The sequence below is a fragment of the Gymnogyps californianus genome, chromosome 1 (genome assembly GCF_018139145.2).
Source record: "Gymnogyps californianus isolate 813 chromosome 1, ASM1813914v2, whole genome shotgun sequence".
Lineage (NCBI taxonomy): Eukaryota > Metazoa > Chordata > Aves > Accipitriformes > Cathartidae > Gymnogyps > Gymnogyps californianus.
The window spans coordinates 83751738-83775080 of record NC_059471.1 but is presented as its reverse complement, the minus strand read 5'-3'; the positions used below and the strand labels follow the sequence as shown (position 1 = coordinate 83775080).

General features: G+C 35.9%; 1 protein-coding gene across 1 annotated transcript in view; it reads right to left on the bottom strand.

Annotated features, from left to right (window-relative positions):
- The window catches only part of MOSPD2 (motile sperm domain containing 2), a 39064-nt gene that overhangs the window by 14828 nt on the left and 893 nt on the right, over positions 1-23343 (bottom strand). The window contains exons 3-8 of the mRNA XM_050898154.1: positions 14784-14939; positions 13907-13993; positions 11343-11497; positions 5764-5824; positions 4491-4529; positions 3363-3487 (exon numbers count right to left, since the gene is read on the bottom strand). Coding sequence (XP_050754111.1) covers positions 3363-3487; positions 4491-4529; positions 5764-5824; positions 11343-11497; positions 13907-13993; positions 14784-14939 — 623 coding nt within the window. The remainder of the gene's footprint in view (positions 1-3362; positions 3488-4490; positions 4530-5763; positions 5825-11342; positions 11498-13906; positions 13994-14783; positions 14940-23343) is intronic.

Here is a 23343-nt window from a genome sequence, read left to right as displayed (position 1 = left end):
AGTTGCACACATTGTTCAATATTGGCACCAGTGGAGGGTATCTTGGGCAATTCGTCCTTGTTAAATCCATCTCTGACACAGGAAAACTGGGCAAATACACAAACTAAAACCCTACTGTATGTACATGTGTTGCATCCATGTGTACACTGTATGTATATCAGTCTTGCACAAAATGTTATTGAAGAGGCAATGAATCTCCCTGGGCAGTCAGAAACATGTATGCCTTAAGAATTGGACTGTTCCACCATCAATATCAACAGCTGGAAACAGTAGAATGTGGGATATGACAGATTGGGAATCCAGGAAAACAATGTCTTAGAATACATTTATTACTAAATGAAAACAATTAGCAAGTGGCTTGTGAGCACCTAACCCTAATTTTCCAGACTGACTATCATTAGCTTGCTCCTAGATCTGTTTTGGGCAATTCTGACAAGTTCTCCAAGACAAACTTGCTACAAAGAGAGGGACCTCTGTGCACTGTGGACAAGAACAACTCAGAGCCAGGTACACAGTGTGTAGCCCCTCTTGATTAGCAGTATGGTAGTAGCCACAGCCAACAGACACTGATAAGGACTTGAATGGAACTTATGTTAAATTTATATTCCAAAGTCCTGCAAAATCCAGGTTTCTGTTTTCCATAATTAGTTTTAATGCTTTTGATACTCTGGAGACATCTTTGTCCACTAGTTGTCTAAAATCAAGCAAGTAATTTTTCTCCGTTCTCAGCTGGCTGACAGTTGATTGAAGGATTTTCATGCTAAGGAAAGCCTCAGATTCATCCTTTGAGTGACTCAGAGCCAGAGTAAAAACAAAACATACTTAAAGATAATTTGACTGAGATATTGAAGCTTGAAGGCTTCCAACGGAGACACAGAACAGTTCCCTTAATTAAGCAAAATAATCATTGACTCCAAGTTCAAAATTATTAATTCTATTTCCAAAATAGATTTTTTGTTAATTCCAAAACTAGTCTCTAACATTCTTCTTGGATACCTAGATTCCACTGCACTTACATTCTCTGTATCTCCCCAAAGTAGCTAGCCAAATGACCTGCTCCACTAGTTGTTTACATCTGGCAAGACCTAGCTCTTCCAACATGGATCCTAGTAGGGAACACAGCAGAAAGAGGATGAGAATCTACTTATGGCTACTGTACTGAGTACAAAGGACGAACAGATATGCTGTGCTCTTCACCTGCTTTATGCTAGTTGCAAATATGATGATCTGTTCCTAAATGCATGGAAATCAAAGACGACAGAAAGAGAATTAGAAGGAGGCAAAAAAAAACCAAACCACCAAACAGTTGAGTGGACAATGGAGGGAATTAATTTGTGCAAGTCAGATACTGCCTTAAGAATACAGGCCTGACAACACTAATACTGGTGAATGAACTCTATCTAGTTGCCTCAAGAGGAGCTAAGGTTAACCACATCAAGAAAAATTAAATTCTGAGAAAAGGTCAGTAAGTTGTCTGTCTTCTGGTCACTGAAAAACTCCTTGCTATCAGAGAGATGCAAAATCCTGCTTTACTGTATGCACTGAAGAAATCTTTAGAAGGAAGATCCAGAGCATGACTTTGGAGTCTGACTATTCACTAACAATGCTTCCAGATGATGACAATTCTGAGGTTAAAAGTTCAAAACACCCATGAAGTGGCTAAATACCAAAGAGACTCAGTAGTTAGACAAAACATCTGCTGGTTCAAAATACAGAGATATATGTTCAATATGCAGAGATATAGCTGTTTTTCTGAAGTTGTCAAAACCCCTGGAGTCCTTGTCAAGCAAGTTTACTCCTATTCTAGTTTATTTCTCTCACTGCAACTTACTACCACAGACAAATGGTTTGGATAAGCTGCCTCCATGATTCTGGAACTTGTTAATGCTCTTAGAATACGGGCAACATGAAGCCAACTTGGTCAACAATCACTAACTGGCAATGAGACCTTTCAGGACCAAGGCAGGATAAAAGGTAACTCTAAGATTGTGTGCTCAACCAGCCACTCAGGAGGATATTTAGCAAAGCCACAAGTTCTTTCTTTAAAGATGTAATTAGCTATCAGGTAATATGGTCTAAAAAGCAGACAGGAGATTTTCAGCTCTAAGGAGGAGGGAAAGAACTTTCCCCTCTATTGCAACAATAGGACAACACCATGGGAGCTAGGCCCAGAACCACTGCTACACCTCATTCAAATCCTTACTGAAGCCACTTCAGACATCATCAGCCCTTCCCTCAATGCCCACTCCTGAAGTTCAGCAATTTCAGCTTTCTTTAACATGAGAAAGTTCTTACATGAGACTGGGGAGTTTGAGAAGCAATTTTCCATGGAGAAAGAGGGTATCTTTTCTTCAAGAGTCCGGTGCAAAAGCACTTTTTAAAGGCTGCTACTTTCAGTCAAATAAAAGACTAAGTTACCTTGTTTTTCATGTTCCCAAAACAAGTTTCATATGTTCTGGCTACCAGAACTCTACCTTCAGTTTATATACAAAGGAATATGGCCTCTCCTACTACTGATGAAGCACAGTCTTCCTTTTCTCCATATTGTTACTGCTGTAACTCCAAAAACACTTCAGGAAAAAAAACCTGAAAAGAACAAGTGAAAATAACTCCTCTACAGTGGGTTTATTCCACTACCATAAATGGTCTACAAAAACTTTAAAGGAAAAACACCCTCTTTCTGCAAATTCTATTATAAAGATTATGCAAACTGATTTACTAGCTTTGTGAAAAGTGAAACCTGTTGTACAAGATGCTTGTGCTGTTTTGCTATTTAGATTGCACTAGAATAGGTTCTGTTAAAGTGATACTGGATTGTAGCATACTCTTTGGGGCTCTAATATACTCTTAAAAAAGATCTTCTACAGCCAGGTCTTAAAATGCAGCCCTAGAGACAACCAAGGAAAAATAATTGCAATATGATTGTCTTTACTGAGTCATAGCTTTGGAGCAGGATGAGAACTCTGAGGGCCATGAAACCTATTTTCTGTTCACAGAACTTGTTTCATAAACCAACACACAATCTCTAATTCATCAGGTGGAAGGAAAAAAGAGTAGAAGGAAGAATGACACTTAAAATGGATTTTTTTTTTTTTAAAAGGTCTGAAAAACTAAGTGGTTTCCAATGACCTGAAAGTGGATGAATGATTCAGAAAAATTATTTCTGTACTTAAGACTGCCAGATATCAAATTCTCATGAAGTTAACCTATTTTATATTAATATGATTTACAAATTATCATTGGCAGAACAATTTCAAGAAATTTCACATCCATGAAGTGCCAACTCTCAACCCCACATATATAATTTATACAGGCATGTCTCAATCTATCACAAAAGGACCATGAAATGTTAATATACTTACAGTTCCACCCATGTGAGGTGGCAGATACTCTCCACTGATGTATTCCTGTACATCACTCTTGTTTGTGAACTTTAACATGCTTATTGCATCTGGGCCAAGCCAACCCTTCACAATTTTAAAAGCAGCTTTAAAAAAAAACAAAAGGTATACATAAGTTGTCAGGAAGGATTTGTTTTTGCAGTGTATTGGTAGACGTTATAGAACACAAGTGAGCTACATCCCATAAGATATAGCAGGACCTGCTCTGAAAGTATCTATTATAATGGGGATAAACAGTGCAAGGAAAGAGTATTATTTACAGAGAAAATATTTTATGGACATATACTTTTCCACAGATGAATGCAGATAGACCACAGACTTTCATGGAAAGAGTATCTTTGATTTAATAAATGACAACTTTGTTGTCTTGGAATTTAGCCCAGGAAGTACTGAGGGGGTCAAACCAATTGTATTTCCAAATCTGAGTGAGGGAGGTTGAGAAAGATATGTATACACTCTTCCTAGTTGAAATGTTTTGCTGCTTTAAAGGACACTTGTTTAGATCTACAGAGTATTTTCAAATACCCTAGTTATTTCAGTGACAGTAAAACATGAATACACAGAAAAATACAAAGCCAGCATAAAAATATGTATTGATATGGTAAAAATACAGGAATAACATGTTTATCCTGTACACTATAATTAAAGATAATTATTGAAGTACACACATCAAAACATATGTAACAATATCAGTGTCAGGCATCTATCTTAAATTGTGTATTCTAGTTTTCAGCTGGTTGTAAGTGTCCACCATCTGTTGATGATAGGATTCCTAAATCATGAACAGATCTAGCTTTGAAAGGATTACAGTTGGAAACATTCAAGGAATAGACTATTTATCAAGGTCTCCCAAGCTTTAAAGATAACAGGATGAATACGGACTCCATTTAAAGTATGATCCAAACCACAATGCTTAGAAGGAAAAACAAAAAGTATGCAACCTATGAATTGACAGATTTAAAGATGCATTAACAAATTCCACCATTCAGCTGTATCTACACAGAGCAGAAAAATGCTTCCTATTTATGCCACTAATTTTAAAAAGTTATCACAATTAAAAAAACCAAACAAAACCAAACAACAACTCACCGTTCATTATCCATGGCATTTCAAAGATCACTATCTTTGCTGAAAAGACAAAGAAAAGGAAATAATCTGAATACCAAGTTTTACGTATTTCTCTGTTTAAGACAAAGCACAGCAGTAATGGTCATGTAAAAAGTGAATACTTATTTTTAGAAACGTCCATGTTCACTTCCCTGTAGAAGCAATTTTGTACAATTGTTTTTAACACGTATAAACCTATTTCTATTACTATATAAAAACATTAGCTGTTTGCTTGGAAAACAGTTAATAAAATTCTAAGTTATACACTGTTTATGCACTTCTCTGAGATACTTTTCTGACATACTGTTACCAATCAGTAATCTCCCCAAATAAGGCAGAGAAAGGTAAGATCTCAATCTGACCTAGAAAAGCAACTATTGAATGGAAAAGAAAGTTTAACAGGTATATTCAGCACCTGTTCCTCCCAAAGAAGCAAATAGCAAGAGTCTTTGTAAATCTACATTTTTTTCCAAGTTTTCTTTGTTTTAGCAGAGAAGTCTGAAAAATTAGTACTTTGACTCAGAAGCGTCCCAAAATTCTTCTCTTGAATGTCAAAAATACAAAAACATAATGTTGCACTTGCCTTTAAGTGTGATATTTGATCAAAGTTTTGAACTTTGATCAGCAAGCTGAAATCTAATATTCAGAGTTTAAGCAGTTGCTGTACAGAATTTCAATATTCAGACACATTTTCACCTAAAATTTGTAACTCATTTAAGATGAGCTAGCAAAAACTATTCGGCGTTTGCCTATCCATAAAAAAAATTAGCAGGCAAGTATGCAGGTTTTTCCAAGTGTGCACACAAACATGTCTTATTCCTGTTCAGAGTAAACCATTGCTCCCTAAGATTTTCTATAGCCATTCATTCTTTGTCCCCTGAAGACTTCTAAAGGATACAAACTGTCATGCAAGTTTGCAAAGCTTCTACCCAAGTAACAAGAAGCAAAGGAAAAAACAGGCCAATTCAGTACTACTGGATGCTTATATCAATTTTCAATCTGTAAAAACATGTCTTAAATTATTATTTCATGAAAAGCCAGCTGATTTTTGACAAATGTAAAGTTTATTTACAATACAAAGTTGTGCTGACTTATGAGCACAAAAATATTCTGAATCTGTAACGTCTATGTGTTCCACGCAGTTACCACATAAAGCACACACAAAAAGACTTAGTCTCCCCCATCATCTGTAATATTATGAAATGCTCTTATTACACAAGTCTACGGTGCTTAAGATTTAATATTCAATACTTACTGAGGAAGTTTGGGTAATAATCTGTAAAACAGTTGACAATAAACCGAACAAAATCCAAGTCCTAAAATAAAAGCACAGAGTAAACGCAATGTAAATCAAAACATTAAAAATACAGGCTTAGTTAAGTTAAAGCATTTATTGAATGGCACAAGATACTTATATTGTAATCATCTACATTCAAATTTTACACATACTACAAACATCATCCAAACTTAATGCAATGTTTTTTACTTCATTAAATTGCTGCAGGATTGTGGTTAAACTTAGCTTTATGATCTAAGACAGAAGTCAACAGGCCTATTATCAATGCAGTAAGTTAGGTATCTAAACTACTGCAGAGTATTAACAGGATTTAAGCTGTACAGGAAAGATACAGGAAAAATAAACCTTTAGCACTAGAGAAGCTTGACACATTACCTTAAAGCCTTACAAGGGAGAGCACTAAACATACTGAAATTTCCCTTCAATAACTTATCTTGCATATTGTTCGATATACAACTGCACTCAGGATCTTCCAGAGGAAAAAAAGTAAGTTTTCCTTCTAAGAGAATTTTTTGTTTTAGTATTAGTTTGTGGTACACAGAGAAATTGTGGGCAGAGGCAGCACCCAAAAGAGCTGCTCGTATACCGCCCATTTTCAGGGTGCTTCCATCCAATGAGCAGCTGCACAGAAATAGTACCGCCAAGTCTCCTTTGCAAAATCCAGGTATAACAGAACTGACTACACAGTAAAGGGCAAAAAAGGCATTTTATGAAACCGGTATAGATAATAAAGTAAGAGATACCTTACCACAATAAGGTACTTTGGTTAGGTGGGAAGCCTGCCACGAGTACTCATACTTTCCCCAGTCCTTCTAACAGGAGCGACCACTACTGCTACTACTTTGAGAAATAGTACAAAATATATTGCTGATGGAGGATCCAAAGCCTGTCGTTACAGTAAATGTGCTATGGGGAACAGGCTCCTAGAGCGATGTAGACATGCTATTACAACATTTGCAGACAGAGAGGAAAAAACCCCAACACCCTGTATAAGAGGATTACTCACAACCTGAAAGCTTTATTAGTAGCTTCAGTAACTAGAAACTAACTGCAAGCTTGATATCTTTAGAGGAAGAAGGTAGCCTTTAATAGAAGCATTTATCACAACTGGCTGTTGCTTGTACCAAATGCAGTATCTTTCATTTAATAGCATAAACACAGTGATAGATTTCCAAGCAATGATTAGAATCTCCTGTTCATTAACAAGGATGCTGCTCTTTATTGCACTGCCTATCCAAAAGCAGCACTATCAGATATTAGCAGGATGGATCCATTATTTTGATGGAAGTCTGGAATTAGAAGTACAGATTTCAGCAGACCATTCAATAACTGCATCTATTCTAGTTACCTGAACTGGTGCAACAAGGCATGAGCTATCAGAATTACCTGGCTGCATACCAGTGATAAAAGCTGACATAGTAGATGTCCATAGCAATGGAACAAACAAATGAAGCATGGTCTGGAAAGGAACACAGAAATCCAAGTTCTTTTAGGATAAAATTTATCAATTACTTTACATGGCTACAAACAGCCATTAAAAAATACTCCTGTTCTGTGATAAACATACTAACTACAAAGCAAGACTTTACAACGGGACACTTATGGACAGCACTTGCTGAGATTGTGTCTCTGGAAGTCTCAAAGACACGGGAAAGAAGTTGCTTCAGGACATGCTCCATAAAACCGAAATCAAGTTGCTTTCTCACATCAAAGAATTTATTACAATCCTTTATTCTTGCTATATAAAACCATGGTTCCAGTATTATCTTTAGGAGTATGGATAGACAGCTCTCAAGGCACAGGTAAGACCACCAATCCTGCCTTGCAAAACTAAATTACACCATATTTATTTGTCAAAGTATCTTCCCAAAAGCTTGTGGCCCTGTACTGCACAGCTGCAAGGTCCTAATGCAACATTAACCATCTTGCCTGGAAAAGGTAGGAAGAAAGCTTTTTTCTTTTTGTTTATATTTAAATGCATTCCTGCCACACCAACAAAAAAAGAACAAACAAGATACAAGTTTTAGCCATTCCTGTAAGAATAACAGGACAGCACGGCATTTGGTAAGAAAAATTTCAATTTTTTTTTTTACCTATGGACAATCTATGAGAGTTATTAGATTAAATCTATAAATATGTAGTGATAGGCAAGATCTCCCATCTTGCAATCTAAAACAGCTTAGATTTTAGCACCCACTTTCAGGAGCAGAAATGTACTTTACTGAACTGAGCTGAAGAGAATGACAGAACTCTGTAGATTTTCATCTGTCTACATTAAAGTTACTCAAATGTCACCTCCCCCCACCCCTTCAAAAAAAGAAAAAAAAAATCCTGATTTTAGGTTGTCCATGTTTAGGATCAGTAAAAATGCAGGAGGTGATATTGTTCTAATCTTCTAAACAAGCTTCTACAAAGTAAATCGTAAAGATGTCTGTAGTAAACTATGGGTATGTGCTTATGCTTTCCTTATAAAGATACTAATAGGTAGAAAACCCGGCCTAAAGGAAGAGATACTACAACACACATTCACTCCTAAATCTACATAAGTTTAAAAAAAAAAATGCATTTTCATTTTCAAATTTCAGAAGAGGACCTCAACCAATAGGTAAGCTGCAGCTTCATTCTATGCCATTAACCAGATCAAGTTCTACTGGTAGTAGTAGTATATCATTCAGACTGTATTAACAGCAACTGTAGATAAAGCTGTACACAAGCTGATGTCCAGACTCATACCTAAAGTGGATCACAAAAAAACCCCCCAGATCTGGTGAATTTAAAGACTCACTGTAAAGGTGACAACATAAAACAAAGATTGCACCTAGTGCACTCAGAACTAAGTAAATCTAGTGATCCAGATATTAACTGGAACTTCTGCTCTATAACAAGAGCAGCTTTTGAACAAGACATACCTAAATCCAACTAAAGAACAATCTTAGGAGCAAAACACATATTAAAAAAACTTCTAGAAAATACACAAAAAGTCCAGATGACAGCATGCAACCAGTCAGCATACTGATGAGTGTTGAGAAGGGAGAAAAAAGTATTGGGATCAAAAATTCCATCTCAAAGCAAGGGAAGTGAAAAAGAAGCACAAAAAATAGAATACCCACAGCACGTGGTTGACAATTCTGTCTTCAACTGCAATATATTTACAAATAACTCCACAAGGAGCAGTTTGGCATTCTGGTCCTCATAGAAGTGCTGACACATACAACATATGTATACCAATGGACATCAGCAAAAGATCCCTATCTCAAATTTACTAAAGTAAATGCTTAAACAAGTGAACCAAATGTATTTCTTTGTATGTTTTGTAGGTTGAAATCCATCATATCAGAAAAACTATTCACAAGGAATATGTCCTAAAGCAATTGTTTGCATCCTGAAATAAATAGCATTTCTGCATCGCAATGGAAAAATACCACACTGAGCTGAATCTCTAGCTCAGTCAGACTAGAAGAAACCCCGCTCTACATGCTACAATGTTGATGCTACTACACTACAAACTCAGTGTAGTTTAGCATCCTTCAAAGAAATGCAGGTGTATGGATGCCAAGTTACAACAGGTTCAGATAGTGTGCAAGAATCACTGAAGCAAAAGCAAATATGGAATGTCCTCGAACACTATAAAATTCCAGAGGTCATGTAAAACCAGATACTTATGTGCTTTGTGAAATCTTTAGTGAAAATGAAGAGATACTCAACTACTGGTTTTTTAAAGTAAGACCATTCCACGGGGAGGAGTTTGGGGGAAATTTTAACATTTCACAGCAATGTTTTCATGATCAGTTTATGAGATACTATGGTCAAAGAGACAATAAATAAAGCTTTTGAAAATTCAAAATCCCACAAATCACATTCTTTAAATCTTCCACTTTTCCATATAGGCACAGGACTTAAGAACAGTTAAGACCATCAATTCAGGAACAGTTCTCAAATACATTTAAGTTTCATGTAACATATATGAACAGTTTGCTAAATTCCAGTGAGCATCTAAACTTACAACATTCTCTGAAGTTTACTTCAGGCAGGGAATTACCGAATCCTATGTATAACTACAATAAATCTCTAAGTAATTCCCAAAGTAGAATACTGACTTTACACATGACTAAGTAGTATGGAATTTTTTTTTTTTTTAATACTTATTTCCAAATACCTAGAACATGGAATTTCAAGTACTTAATTCTGCAATCTTTTTAAAACTGATGAAACTTTGAATTTTATGAATTATTGTACAAACGGGACACAGTTTTCTGGAATAGTTTCCAAAACTAGTTAATTCCTCTTGGCTTCTTTAATGATTCAGTTCTCCAATTACCTCCAAGGCAAAGGTGAAATCCTACTCTTAAAATCATTAGAATTTTCTTACCTAATTGCAACCTTTTGAATAATCATCACTTTTACAGAAGTGACTGAGCTACACTACTGCTCCTCCTTCATTTTGTAGTCCTAAAGAACATCTAGAAATGCATAAAAACTTTTGCTTAGAAGAAATGTCTCCTCTTCTGAATGAAAAGCTGGAATCTCTTGTTCATGTAAGGTCAAGCTTGGAGGAAGCAGTCCTGAGTAAAGCTGACAGGTTGGACAAGGAACTGAAAAGGGGGTGAAGATATTATTCCTGAAGAAGTATAAACTTGAGTCTGATAGACAGGCCTACAATTCAGAAGTCTATCACATCTGTTCAAATTCAGACACCCTCATTTTTTCTGTATCTGTACACAGCCATAAGCATGCAGATTTCTTCACCACATTAGTCTCATCATCGTAATAACATGTTTTGTTAGTAAGAGAAAAGACAGACTTGGGCTATATTTGGTTAAGATGAATACTGAAAGCAATGCCTACTTGATGAACTGCTCTGTTGCGTGCAGCTAACTTCTCCTTACAATGAAATTTAATGGGTGGAGATGCATGCAGGGACTTAAGAAATGAACACAATTTAAATATACAGGGACAGCATACATAGCATGGAGGATGGAGAGGCAGGACCAGGATCAGAATTGTCAACTGAAGATGCTGACTTGTCAGCCATTCTCAAAGATCTCAGCCACTGCATCTAAGGGTTTTAATGCTTCACCATTACCCCATTTTTACATCCTTTGCTCTTGACTGACTGATTCATCCGAAAAAGATGATGACAATGAAAATGGAGCTGTTGTAGAAATGGCAGCAACTGTACTCAGAATAAGAGATGGCTTAGCCTATTGCCTTTTAGGTGCTTAAAAACTAAGTTCTAGTACTGTCATCCACGATGACTGACAAACCAAGCCGGTGAGCAACTACTATATATAGTCACTTTGGCTCAGTCACCAAACTAAAAGCAAGTGTTCAGTGTGCTGCACGAGACTTAAAGTTTATTGTGCAACAAAAGATTTTGGAAACTGCTCATGTGACAGGAAGCAGCTCTACGTATCAACTGATGTGAGCAATTGTTAAGTTATTTAAGTGTCGACGACTGCACAGGGACTCCCCTTTTTCTGGGGACATAGGCTAAAGAATTCAGAAAGCAATCAGAAAAACACAATAAAAATACTTACTATGTGACTGATTCCAGTTTCGGCCATATCAAATACCACTGTTAAGGGTTTTCCATGATCTCTCTTGGCATAATGTTCTAACCAAAAAGCTACCAGTTTCTTTTTCTCAAGTTGCTGTTTAGGATCTCTTGTATGATGTTTCACTCTGAACCAAACTTGTGAGAAGAAAGAAAAACACATACAAAAATTGAAACAACAGATCCAAATTAACAGAAAACATTACACAACTATACAGGATGCACTGAAATTTATTAACACCTCTGAGTTTGTATTCTACATATCTACTGATTTTGTGGCCACTGAACAGCCAGAAAAAACAACTACATACCTTTCTACACACCCCCTTTTCCTTGCTCACGTTTTTATACCGGAACTTTTTAAAAATTTAAAATACAAAGAATTACAGCACAGAAAAAACAGCAGAGTGGAAAAATACTTTTCATGTATTTAAAGACTACTTCTTATCTAGATTATCATGTCATAATTTCAAATTAAATCACACAGTCCTCATATGATATGTTCTGCACATATTCTAAGTATTGTCGTGGTTGTGAACTTTATGTTTCTTTTTCTGCTTAGGTTTTCTACAGCATTGTAGTTGATGTGTTTTGAAAAACTATTTATACACACATTATGAATTATATAAAAAGCAACAGACCTTTCTAAAATAAAATGAAAAAATCCAGAAGATGAGCAACATCATATAAATGAAAGCTCAATACACACCCTTCTGGGATAAGAAGTGAGTTATGCAGAGACAAGTTTTTCCATGAAAAGTAGCGTATTTCATAGTAACAGACTTTATAAAAATGTCTGAAACCAAAGTACTGATTATACAATGAAGTGATAAAAGAAATATTCAGGGCAGCAACGTGAAGAGCAGCCTTTATTTTTGTTACCTCTACAATACCAAAATTAGACAAGACCTGAACGTAATTGTAGATATACTCTAATATTTTTCTCCCTGAAACTTGGAAAGTCTTACTAAAAAAAGAGATTTCTTCTCCATGGCTTTTACTTCCAATTGAAAATAAAAAATATTTTATGGCTCCTGTAAAGAACCAAACTTTTTTTTTAAAACATAGCATACTAAGTAGATGCTGTAAGTTCAGAGTTTCAAGAAGATACCCCTATTCAAACACAGGACTCTTGTGAAAGTAACCAATAATTCTTGAAGAACTTCTTTATACTTTAAAATGTCTATTTTACATAGCAGAATGACAATGGAGCACATGGCCCAAGAAACACATTTCTCAAATGTTGACTAACCAGGAACCCTTAACTATGACAGAATCTGAATTTACATACCAAGTCAGATATTCTGACCCAAATAACATTCAAGAAACATTTCAGGTATGGAAAATTGAGACATTAGTTACGTTTCAGTGACAATAAAATCAGAAATCATTATTTACTCGGCTTACACATTCTTGTCATGAAACAATTGCATGATTTTCTCAGTCCAAGCACTGACGCAAGAAAGTAACGTTTTTTTCTACTTCTTCCCCCACCCTGCCCCAAATCACACCAAATTGGACAACTCAGGACAATCATGCTCAGCTTTCCGAATGCTATAAAAGGTATCACCACTACTTAATCATGAAGCATAACAAAGCAGCAATTGTTCATACAGCACTGATATCTTACAATGATAAGAAAAGGGACAGTTGCTGTATTTTTCTAGTCTTTTTTTTTTTAACTAGTATATCGGTGTTTAAAACAGTCATTTCTGTAAAAGATTGGACTGTTAGTTTATTTCTGGAAGTACAAACTAGCCCTTGTAAACCAAGGAAAAGCAGAATTTCAGATTTCAATTTTTTATTTTTTTTCAAGGTTCAAGATCACTGCTTGGAAAGCCTCATGAGTGATTTGTTTAAAAAGCCTCTTTTGCCTCATAAGATTTAAGCTTAATTAAAAGTAAATATGTGAGATGTTACAACAGACTAATTTATAGAAAATAATATTGACCATCTATTATACACTATAAAAAAAACCTCAGGAGTATTTCAGGCAATATTTACTGTTTCCCTACAAATCTTATTCTTTAATTGCTAGAAGTCAATCACACAACCTGCAAGTTCATTCTCCAACAATTCTCAGCTGTCCATGCTGTTACTGAACATTCCAATGACATCAGAAAAAAATGAAAAGAACAAAACAAGAAAACCATTGCAGACCTCCTGTGAACCACTGCAAGTATACAAGAATGTGGGCTGCTAGAAAGGCAATGACAGTGCACTGTAATAATGAACATTTATACTAGCCATATATTCACCACAGTAGATACAGAAACAATGCACTTCAACAGGAAAGTTAAAAACTGCATTACAATTAGGATAAAGGTTTATGATTTTTGAAAACTGCTGATAAAGTTTCCTCATTCCACTTCTGTGATCCGAAGAGATACTCTCTTTGGTAAGAAAGAAGTTACCAACTTCTCATCATTTTTAGTACAAACAGTTGCCAATATGTACCCACTTCTATTTTTAAAATGTTTATTTTTCAAAATGCTGGAAACAAAGAGTGATCAATGACTGAAAAATATTATATTCTCTGTAACTTACATAATTTATAGCCCTCTTTATCATATCCATGCAGAAAGAGAGAACCATTTTCAAATAACCATTTTGGAAGGACAGATTCTGTCAAGTCTGCAAAGCCAAATGAAAGATTATTTCAGTAATCATATTAATAATCACATTGTAACTTAACAGAAGTCACTAAAAATGCAGAAGTCTAGCAACAAAATACAAAAATGTCTTTATAAATCACTTTCTAAGGCCTTTACTGAACTAATGCAAATATTGAGCTCATTTGAAATCTCCACTATCTTCTTTCTCTCATGCTGTAGAGTAGGATCTATTTAGGAAGAAATAAGAATAAAAAACTGATGTAAGAAAAAAATGCTGCAAATGTTTATTTTTGCTCATATCTGCAGCCTCTCTTGCTCTATCCTTTAATTCAGATTCTGAAGTCCTGTAGATAGAGCTCACCTTCAAAACTTTCTCACAGCACAAAAACCAGATCTATTCTACCTAAGGCGTCAGACCAGTGCTACTATGATGAACAACAGAGCCCTGTTTTTTGTGGGGTTTTTTGTTGTTGTTTGCCGCCCCCCCCCCTTTTTTTTTTTTTAAGGACTCCATTCTAGCGAATGCACAAAGACAAAACAAGAGATAGCCGCCTTCCTTCTTCTTAAACAACCTTTCAAGAGACATATTGAACCACAACAAAACAGTGAGACCGCACTGGTCAACATAAAAAGCAATCATTCTAATTGTTTGGTTTTTTTTTTTAACTGAGTAGAAAAGTTCTTGCTTAGCTCTCTGTGGTACCTACAAAACCTTTAAAAACTGCTTAATGAAACTACATATAGAAGTCAGTTGTAGTTCAATAGGAAAGCAACATACCCCATCAAAATCATTATATAATATAGCTTACCATTAACTGTATATTCCTTCCTCCACTGAAAGCTTTCATCAATCATCTTTAATGTATCATCCACAACATCGTGACGCCAAACCAGGTAATTTTCAACCCATTTATCATCTTGCTGAAGTCTTTCCACATCTCTAGAATCATATTTATCTGATTTATCTAGCAAATAAATCAAATTATTGTAAGAATATAGCATTTGCTATAAAAACATGAAAAGGAGATTTATCAAGTTTCCATATAAGCATCTACTAGGTACATAGGATTTCTTTAACAGTCTCAAGCAGACAAAGCATAGCATGAGAAATTGATTAAAAACATCTATCTACTGTGATGATATTTAGGAACACTACAAGATTACTCTCACTAGAAAAATATTTTCTGTGATTCTTATTCAAATAAAAAACATTAGAAAACTGTGTGTAGGGCAGGTGTAATTTTTCTAAAAACAGGTTTCTGTAACAAATTAGTATATAGTCTAAGAATCTGTACTGATGAATGTATATATTAAGCATCACTAATTCAAGTTTGAGTTCTCAAACTTACAGGCATCAGCATGTCAGACCATGACATGTCAGAGAACAGATGTTAAAACGGCTATTTTTGACCACGCACTATACATCATTGCATTAAACAAAATTGTTTTCTTTAAAAAGATTACACATTCTAGACTTGTTATAAATTGTTACCTTACTGAACACAAACTACATGCAACTCTAGAGCAGTACAAAACCCCCAAGCCTCAAACTCTTCTTCTATTAGGTTAGCAACAGGATAACAGGTTAACATGCTTTAGGAAGTACTTCAGACAAAACAGGAGTTGCTGGGCTCCTTACTTTTTTATTCTTTTTCAAACAGGAAAATTTGTAAAATACAAATGCCTAAATGGACCTATTTTTATTGTAGATATGCTTAAACAAAGGCTCACTTTTTAGATCAATGCTCCTCTTTGTCTGAGAAATCTGCATAATTGGAATGTAAATCAATTAAGAGCCCATGATAGAAACAGGCTTCTGAAAGCAACAGACACTGATACACATCTCTGCTAACTACTAAAAAACATAAGCTGTTAAACTATTCACTTAAACTTATTTGTGATTAGCATGAAAAAAGTTAAGACTGGTTGTTAATAAAATACATGTCTTTCCAGTATGTGAAAATTAACTATTCCTCTGTCAGCAGCAATAAACTCAAAATAACTACTTTCAGGGCCATCATAATTAAAATAATTATTTAGAACTGTGACTGGATGGCTGAGGGATGTGTATTTCGTTCAGACATCTTAACTCTGAGGAAGATGTTAAGAAAAAGACACCATTAAATTCTGCTAATATTTTTAGTTTTACTGGCCTACATGCAAAGATATGACCTATTGTACTTGTCTTTCAATTTACATTGTTTCCTGTCACAAGTTAGTCAATATAACTGTAAGAATATACCCACTTTAAGTGCACCCATCCACCGAGAGTTATTATAGCTGCACTCCCCCAATGCATCTCTTCACATCCAACTGCTTCTCAGTCTACTCAATTCCTTCTTCATTAGGTCTCAAATTTCTCCTTCCCTTGATCCCATCCCACTACCTTACCTTGTTCCTTAGCCAAGCCTACAGTCAAATCCCACCTTCCTTAATCTTAGTCCCCTAGTTGCTCCTCTCTGCCCAAAAGCCTCCAATCCACTAAAAACTCTCTCACTCTTTCAGTTCCTTTTCTCATCGTTTCCATACTTGCACCAGACAGCTCATTCCCTATATTCTGACTAAGCCCAGTAAAGTGAACACTCAGCACAAGACTGAAATGCCGTTTAACTTCTCCATGGCTCTAGGTCAACCACAGATGGAACAAGTTGCAAAGATTTTGGGTATTAATTTTTTTTAAAAATCTCAATTGCTCATTTGAAATTTCATTATTCCCCCAATGATTTATGATTTGGACAGTTTTGCCTGAGAAACGCTAACAGTAGCTAGTTTCAAGTTAGAATCACAAAAAATTAACATTGGAGGGGATTTCTGCAGGTCATCTCACTCCTGCTAACAGCAAGGCTAACTTCCAAGTTCAAACAGGTTGCTAAGTACCTTTTTCAGTCAAGTTTTGAAAAATCAAAAGGGTAGAAAGATTCCACAGCCTCTCTTTGTCTAACAAGCATCCCAACCCAAATCCCCTTCAGAGACACTGTCACGTACAGTAACTAAGCTGGCACACCCACAGTCAGCTAAAGAGAAGCACTGGCTTCTCTTAGGCATGGTATACTAGCTATTCTATGCTACGGATTATTCAATATGGTATATTGGCTATTCAAGCGATATATAGCTAATCATAGCCACAGCAAACCAGGGCTTTGCAAGAGCGAAGGTTTACTTGAACATCAGCATTACGTATCTCCAGTGCCTGAGACACCTTACTTCAACTTGGTTTAATAATCTCTAACACGCACTAGCTTCCAGCTAAGAGTGACTGCAGTTAATCAATCAGCCAAGTATTTTTCTGAGATCAGTCCCATGTATATCCTATTTGTATAAGGGATTTGGGTACTGTGTAATTAAAGAGAAAAACCACACACCACCAGGTGAAAACTAAGAGGGATAATGTTTCACACTGCTTTCTGAAGCTCTTTGCTCTCAGTATCTATTTGAGAGCAGAACTGTCAGAATGACAGAATAGTGCATCGTCTATCGAACAATAATTTTAAAACATTCACATATCATTATGGGGAACATGCCTCAGAACACACATTTCTGGGCCACTAACAAATTTTCCCAAACTCTGAACTTAGATAATATTAAAAAACCAGAAATTTAACTTTGTGAATACTTTAAGAAAATGAAAGTGAAAGAGGAATGAAGAAAACATTTTATCCAAGCTTTCAACATCAATGAAAAGCAAGCTGGATTCAGAGATAGGGACAGTTGAAAAAAATTAAAATATTTTTCCTCTCTTCAGCAACTAAATTCTCAACAAGATGACACATGCAATCTGAATTTACATATATGCTACAACACACACTAAACCAGGAACAATTAGTCAAATTCTGCCTCCACAGGCACTTGCAGGATGCCGGTATTTCAATCAGGTAAGCTTAACGAGACTGATAGAACAACAGGAGTACTGATTACTGTTTTAACCTTACCTGATTTATCCAATTCTTGCTACAAAATAAATAAAATTTAGAATGAGATTGTGAACACAAAAGAAAGGTGTTTTATCTCACACATGTAAAGCAGAGTGATATGAAATCGCTGGAGTCCTTCCAATAATCCAGTTATTGAAAATACGTCAATTCAGAGGAGGAATTCCTCTTCAAACGTGTGCATTTCCCATAATTCTATAGACATCTGGAAACTTGTTTTCAAACTAGGCTGTGAAATAATCTGAATGTTTCTCATTTTAAATCACTCATGGAACACTTGACTGCAGTTACTGGATTATTAGAAATTTCTGGAGTTAAAACAGAATTAGTTGACAAAAAATAGACCTTTGTGGTTCTCCACACATAATTTAAACACATCCTGCTCAACAATTAAGAGGCCAAAAAGGAAACAGAAGTTGAGGGCCACCCAAATGGAAATTCAGGTGAAAGTATAAACTGAAGTATCTTACCTCAGACAATCTCCAAGCCTAGCCACTCAAGATACCTGTAAACATATACTGATGCTTTTCTCACCAGAAAATTAAGTGCCTGTTACTTCACACCTGCAGAACTGCCACTAATATGCTGAGACGCTAAGTTTAGTCACCCTCTACCCAGGGAGATGGACATCTCTAAGTCCATAGCAAACAGAATTTCGTAAGGTATTTGGAACACGCCCTGCTTACCCCAAAAGTAACACAAGGAACAGCATTCATAGCTACTTCTGTTCAGAAAGAGCTAGTGAAAGCCACAAATGTAACAGCAGTGCCAGACTTTTGTGAAACATTTCATGGTTAAGACAACTGTCCAGAAGCTTGGAAACCTCGTTCCTCCCTCAGCCCAAGAGATTCAAACCTTACTGTATACCAAAATAGTTTCACAGCCAGTGGAAGAGGCAAAACTGCAATGCTGCAAGACTTTTCTGTTGAACTGGTAAGCTGTGTAGAAACTAAGCAAGACTCGGATCCAGAAAAGTGAGAGAAAGCATTATCTGCTTAGCAAATTTGATATTTACCAGAGCATTAAAACCAAATTCTAAGTTATATATGAGGGAGTAACAGTGACAACAGCAAGGAGAAGAGGCCAAAATTAGCCCTCTTCATTCCCTCAGCTAAAAGGCCTTCAGGAAAATTTGAGTGAGCAAGAAGATTGACCAGGTCTCATACAGAACTTTAAAGGTTTCAAAGTTCATAATTTCATTTAACCTTATTTTAAAAATAGCTATTTAAAGTTACTTTCATTTCCTCATTGAACATTTGGGGTCAAGGGAAAAGACAGAAAAAGTACTGTTTGAACAGCAGCTTCTTCCTATTACTCGCCTTCCTTTTTTCTTGCTTAAGTGAGTTCTGTTCTTCTATGATGACATTCTGCCCTTTTAAAAGAAGTTGTCTTCTTCAAGCTGGGAAACTTACAGTGAAACTCTATGACTTATTTATTATCTTCTAACATAAAGGATCCTGTGTAACACAAGACAACAGCTCTGAAAAGAACTCCAGAATCATGCAAAACTAAATGAACACAAATTTCACTGCAACACTTTCACCGGAAGAATTCATGGAATTCTTTGAGGCACAAATTGTAACATCCCTTCTCTTCACATTTTTTTTCAGTGCCACCTACATTACCAGGAGACCAATGCTGCACTGTTGTGTTTTCTTCTGGCATTCATGCTTTAGGAAAAATAATAGAGATTTGAGAATATTCAACAAGAATATAGAAGAAAGACTACAGGACTGAAAAACAGGCAGCACAGCTAAGTCCCACACTAAATTAATCCAGAGAAGTTCAGAATTCACAGCCTGCAAGAATCACTCCTCCCTTCAGGAAGAACTCTTATCTAGAAAAGAAATGTTACAGAACAAGTCATACACAAAGCTAAATAGGGATAGCAACTACATACCTCTGAATAGAGAAAAAAACCACTGCATTGTACAAAAAAAATGGAAAAAAGCAACTTCACAAAGTATGTCAAGTGTTCCATTACACAAAGTCTCTCAATTTAACTACTGCCTTAAGCTATTTCAGCCTCGGGTCTGAAACGGTCGTAATTATTCCTCTGACCTTGGCTAGAAAGAGGAAACCGATTTTAATTGGCTGTTGATGCCCAACATGTTAAGCTAAGCACTATAACCATTCAGGTATGTGCCTTCAACTGTTAGATGAGGAAATCGGCAAGACTGAAAACAATTTAAGAAGGTCAGTAGCCATACAGGGACAGGGATGAAGAAAACAAAACTATTTCTGCCCAATAAGGAGTTACTTCAACAAAATCAAGCAGCAATAAACAAATAAAAAATCTGCCTCCACAAAATGTGATAAATTTAAACTTTTAGCAAAACTGAACACTCTCAGTGACAATAAAGACTACTTTCAATAGAAAGCTCAAGCATTAATATCACATAGCTTTCTATAAGAGTATGGTTTTTATCCTAGCCATATGTTTCCTATCTTATCCTTCCAGCACTTCTCAGCCAGAAAGCCAAGAATCAAGGAAAATAGATTTTTCAGAGCACAAACAGACATAAGCAGGTATTCAAAACATTACCTTAAGAGTTTTCTACAATAGGCATATCACTACATTTTTTTGAGGATGCCCCATATGTCTAAAATTTTATTTGCAATTGGCCAATATGATTAACAAAACATGTTTTGCTACTGGCTTAAAGAAAGTCATGATGAAATTCTATCTTTTGAATTGGAGTGGGAAACCTCTCTTGCAAAATCTTTTCCTGAAAATTAAGCTTTGCCTCAAGGAGAAAGGAAGAGGATGCAAAAGGGGAAGGGCAGGGAATATAGGCAATAAGAAATGGTAAATATGCAAAAGGAAGTGTGGAAAAGACTTGTTGAATGGAAAAATCTACCAAGATTTGATTATAAATAATTTCCACTGTAACACTAAAATGGAAAGTAACAGCCCAGAAATAAAAGCTCATTTTAGAAATCCTCTAAGGAATGAAAATGCACTGAAGAAAAAGACAAGACTGTTTGCTAGAAAACATTGTTAGTACCAGTCAGTACTAGAAAATAATCTTTTGTTTTCATTGTTCCTGTCACCACCCAAATCATTTACATCACCAGCTCTCACAAAGAATCCAAACAGACAAAACAGAAATTAGGCCCAAAAACTGCAAAGAAAGTGCTGTCTGCCTACCACATCAGACAGCGTTTGCTAGTCTACTGGACTAACAGGAACTTTTCAGTATTGAAAATATGCCTTTTAAACGCAAGGGTTTTTATTACTAGGGATATACATTCCTCACAAGAACTGAAGTTGTCTTTCAAATACAGCTAGAAAATTAACTGAAGAGGAAAAAAATACCACCACAAGCTCTCAGTTAACATTAAACACTGCTTTGCAGATAAGACCTCACAGTGGCCAAGCTTTCCTTCTAGAACCCCTCAATGGCCACATCTGCTGAACAACTTCAGCAAGAAAGTTCTCGTACAAACTTTGGGGAAATGAGCCAGTAAGGTCCTCTGACACTGTATTTTCCAAACTGTATCTGACTAGTAAAACAATTCTTTGATTTAGTCACATAAATGAAACAACTGTATAATTCAGAAAACAGATTTCTGGGGCTTTCAATTGCTGAACAAAACTTTTCCCATCCTACCTTGACAACTGTCAAGACCATAGTATATTATTTGGTTGTAACTTTTATGTGAAATATTCCAACATGTATTAGATGTGGCAGTTTAATACTGGACTTTTCTGAACCAGCTATACAATAATATATTTTTGTATATTCTACTTTAATCTAAACCACTGTATTCTGCCAATAAATAATTTCAACCAAAAATCAGGATTTCAAAGGTCCTGTAAGTTTTCATTTCACAACAAAAATAAACATTACTGCAAGACCATCACAGCATTTGCGACCATTAGCAATTCCTCCTGCATGGGGGGGAAGCCAGTAACTATGAGTTCCATAATATGGAACTTCATAACACTTCATAACACAAACACCAAGTTTCTAGAATAATCAGGAACACTGTTTTCCTCAGAGGGAAAATAAAATAGTGGCAGCTGCACCCCCCAGAAACAAAACTGCCTGAAAATTTTACTCAAATTTTAACACTTGCAGCTCACCTGTAAATGAAATTAGGTTCATTCTGTAGAGGCCCACAATTCTATGACCACACTATACTTTCACAGTTTCTCAGTGTGCCTTGACAGTGCCCTTAGTTTTGAAAGCAGACTAAAATTGCTGGATATGAAGCAATCATTTGTACCTTTACAACACAGAAAGTCACACGTTTGGGGGTGTCTGCATACATGCACCTCCATATCCCTTTTCAATTAAGAGGAAGCATAAAAGAATACATTTTAGAGCATATACAGTAAAGGCTGAAGGACCACAATAAAACTAAAACCCTGTGGCTTTCATGCTTTAAGTGGGCATGACAACATTAATTTGCTCGTGGTGTTCCTAAATTGGAGGGAGGGACTTAAGAATGTAAACTCAAAAAAATCCTAATTCTATTTTCTTGAAAGGGCTAAGAGCCCTAAACCATGACCCAAAAATGATCTTACTGAGAAAGTGTGTTCAAAATACTGCAAATAGGATTACAGCTTACCTTGCAACAGTATTCAATTATTTTAATGGCTGTAACAACCAGCCCAACAGAGGCTTCATTACAACTAGAGAAACCTGTGGAATTCCAAGATTGTAAGGTATAGTTCAATTGAAAAGCTAATACTCCCTTTCAACAGCAACTGTCCTGAAGCAGTTCTAGGCTTTTTGAAGTAATTTTTTATGAGTGTGACTCTGGGATAATAGAATACAATGCATGATGAATCACCTACCATAGGAAAATATACACATTAACTGCAAACATTAACACCCAAAAGAATTTAAGAAGATCCTTCACTCTCCTGAGCCTGAGCTTTAAGACTGCCAAAGACATCTTTATTCACACAGAAATATCAAATGGTAAAATAAGCTCTCTTCAATACACTATTCTAATAATTTTGTCATCTTGCCAGAAATAGAGGTCGTCTCTAATCAAGGCCAAACTAGTTTCCTTTATGAAAGCTAGCAGAACAACCACATGAATCAAAGTTTTACCACCCTCAAGACCCTCAAAGTTTGCAAGAAAAGTGCTACAGCCTATCACAGAGAAGTCATGGAAGCGTGCAACCCTTACGTAAAAGTGAAAACTAGGTAACCTCAATAATTCTGATCAGGAACATCAAAGCAAGGCATGTGTTTGCAGGATTGAGGCTTATATTAAAGGAGATGCATGCAACTCCTAAACTACTGGGCTCCTACTGTTATTTGCATTAAAAATTGGATAGAAGCATATTTTTAACAGGAAGTCTTTAGACAGTCATAATAAAATGTACTGCTTACTGCAGTTGTTAGCATACTCTACTACTATATGTTCTTCTATCATAAGCAATGCAAATCAACCTTGAAATGAAAGGAAACCCCTCTAG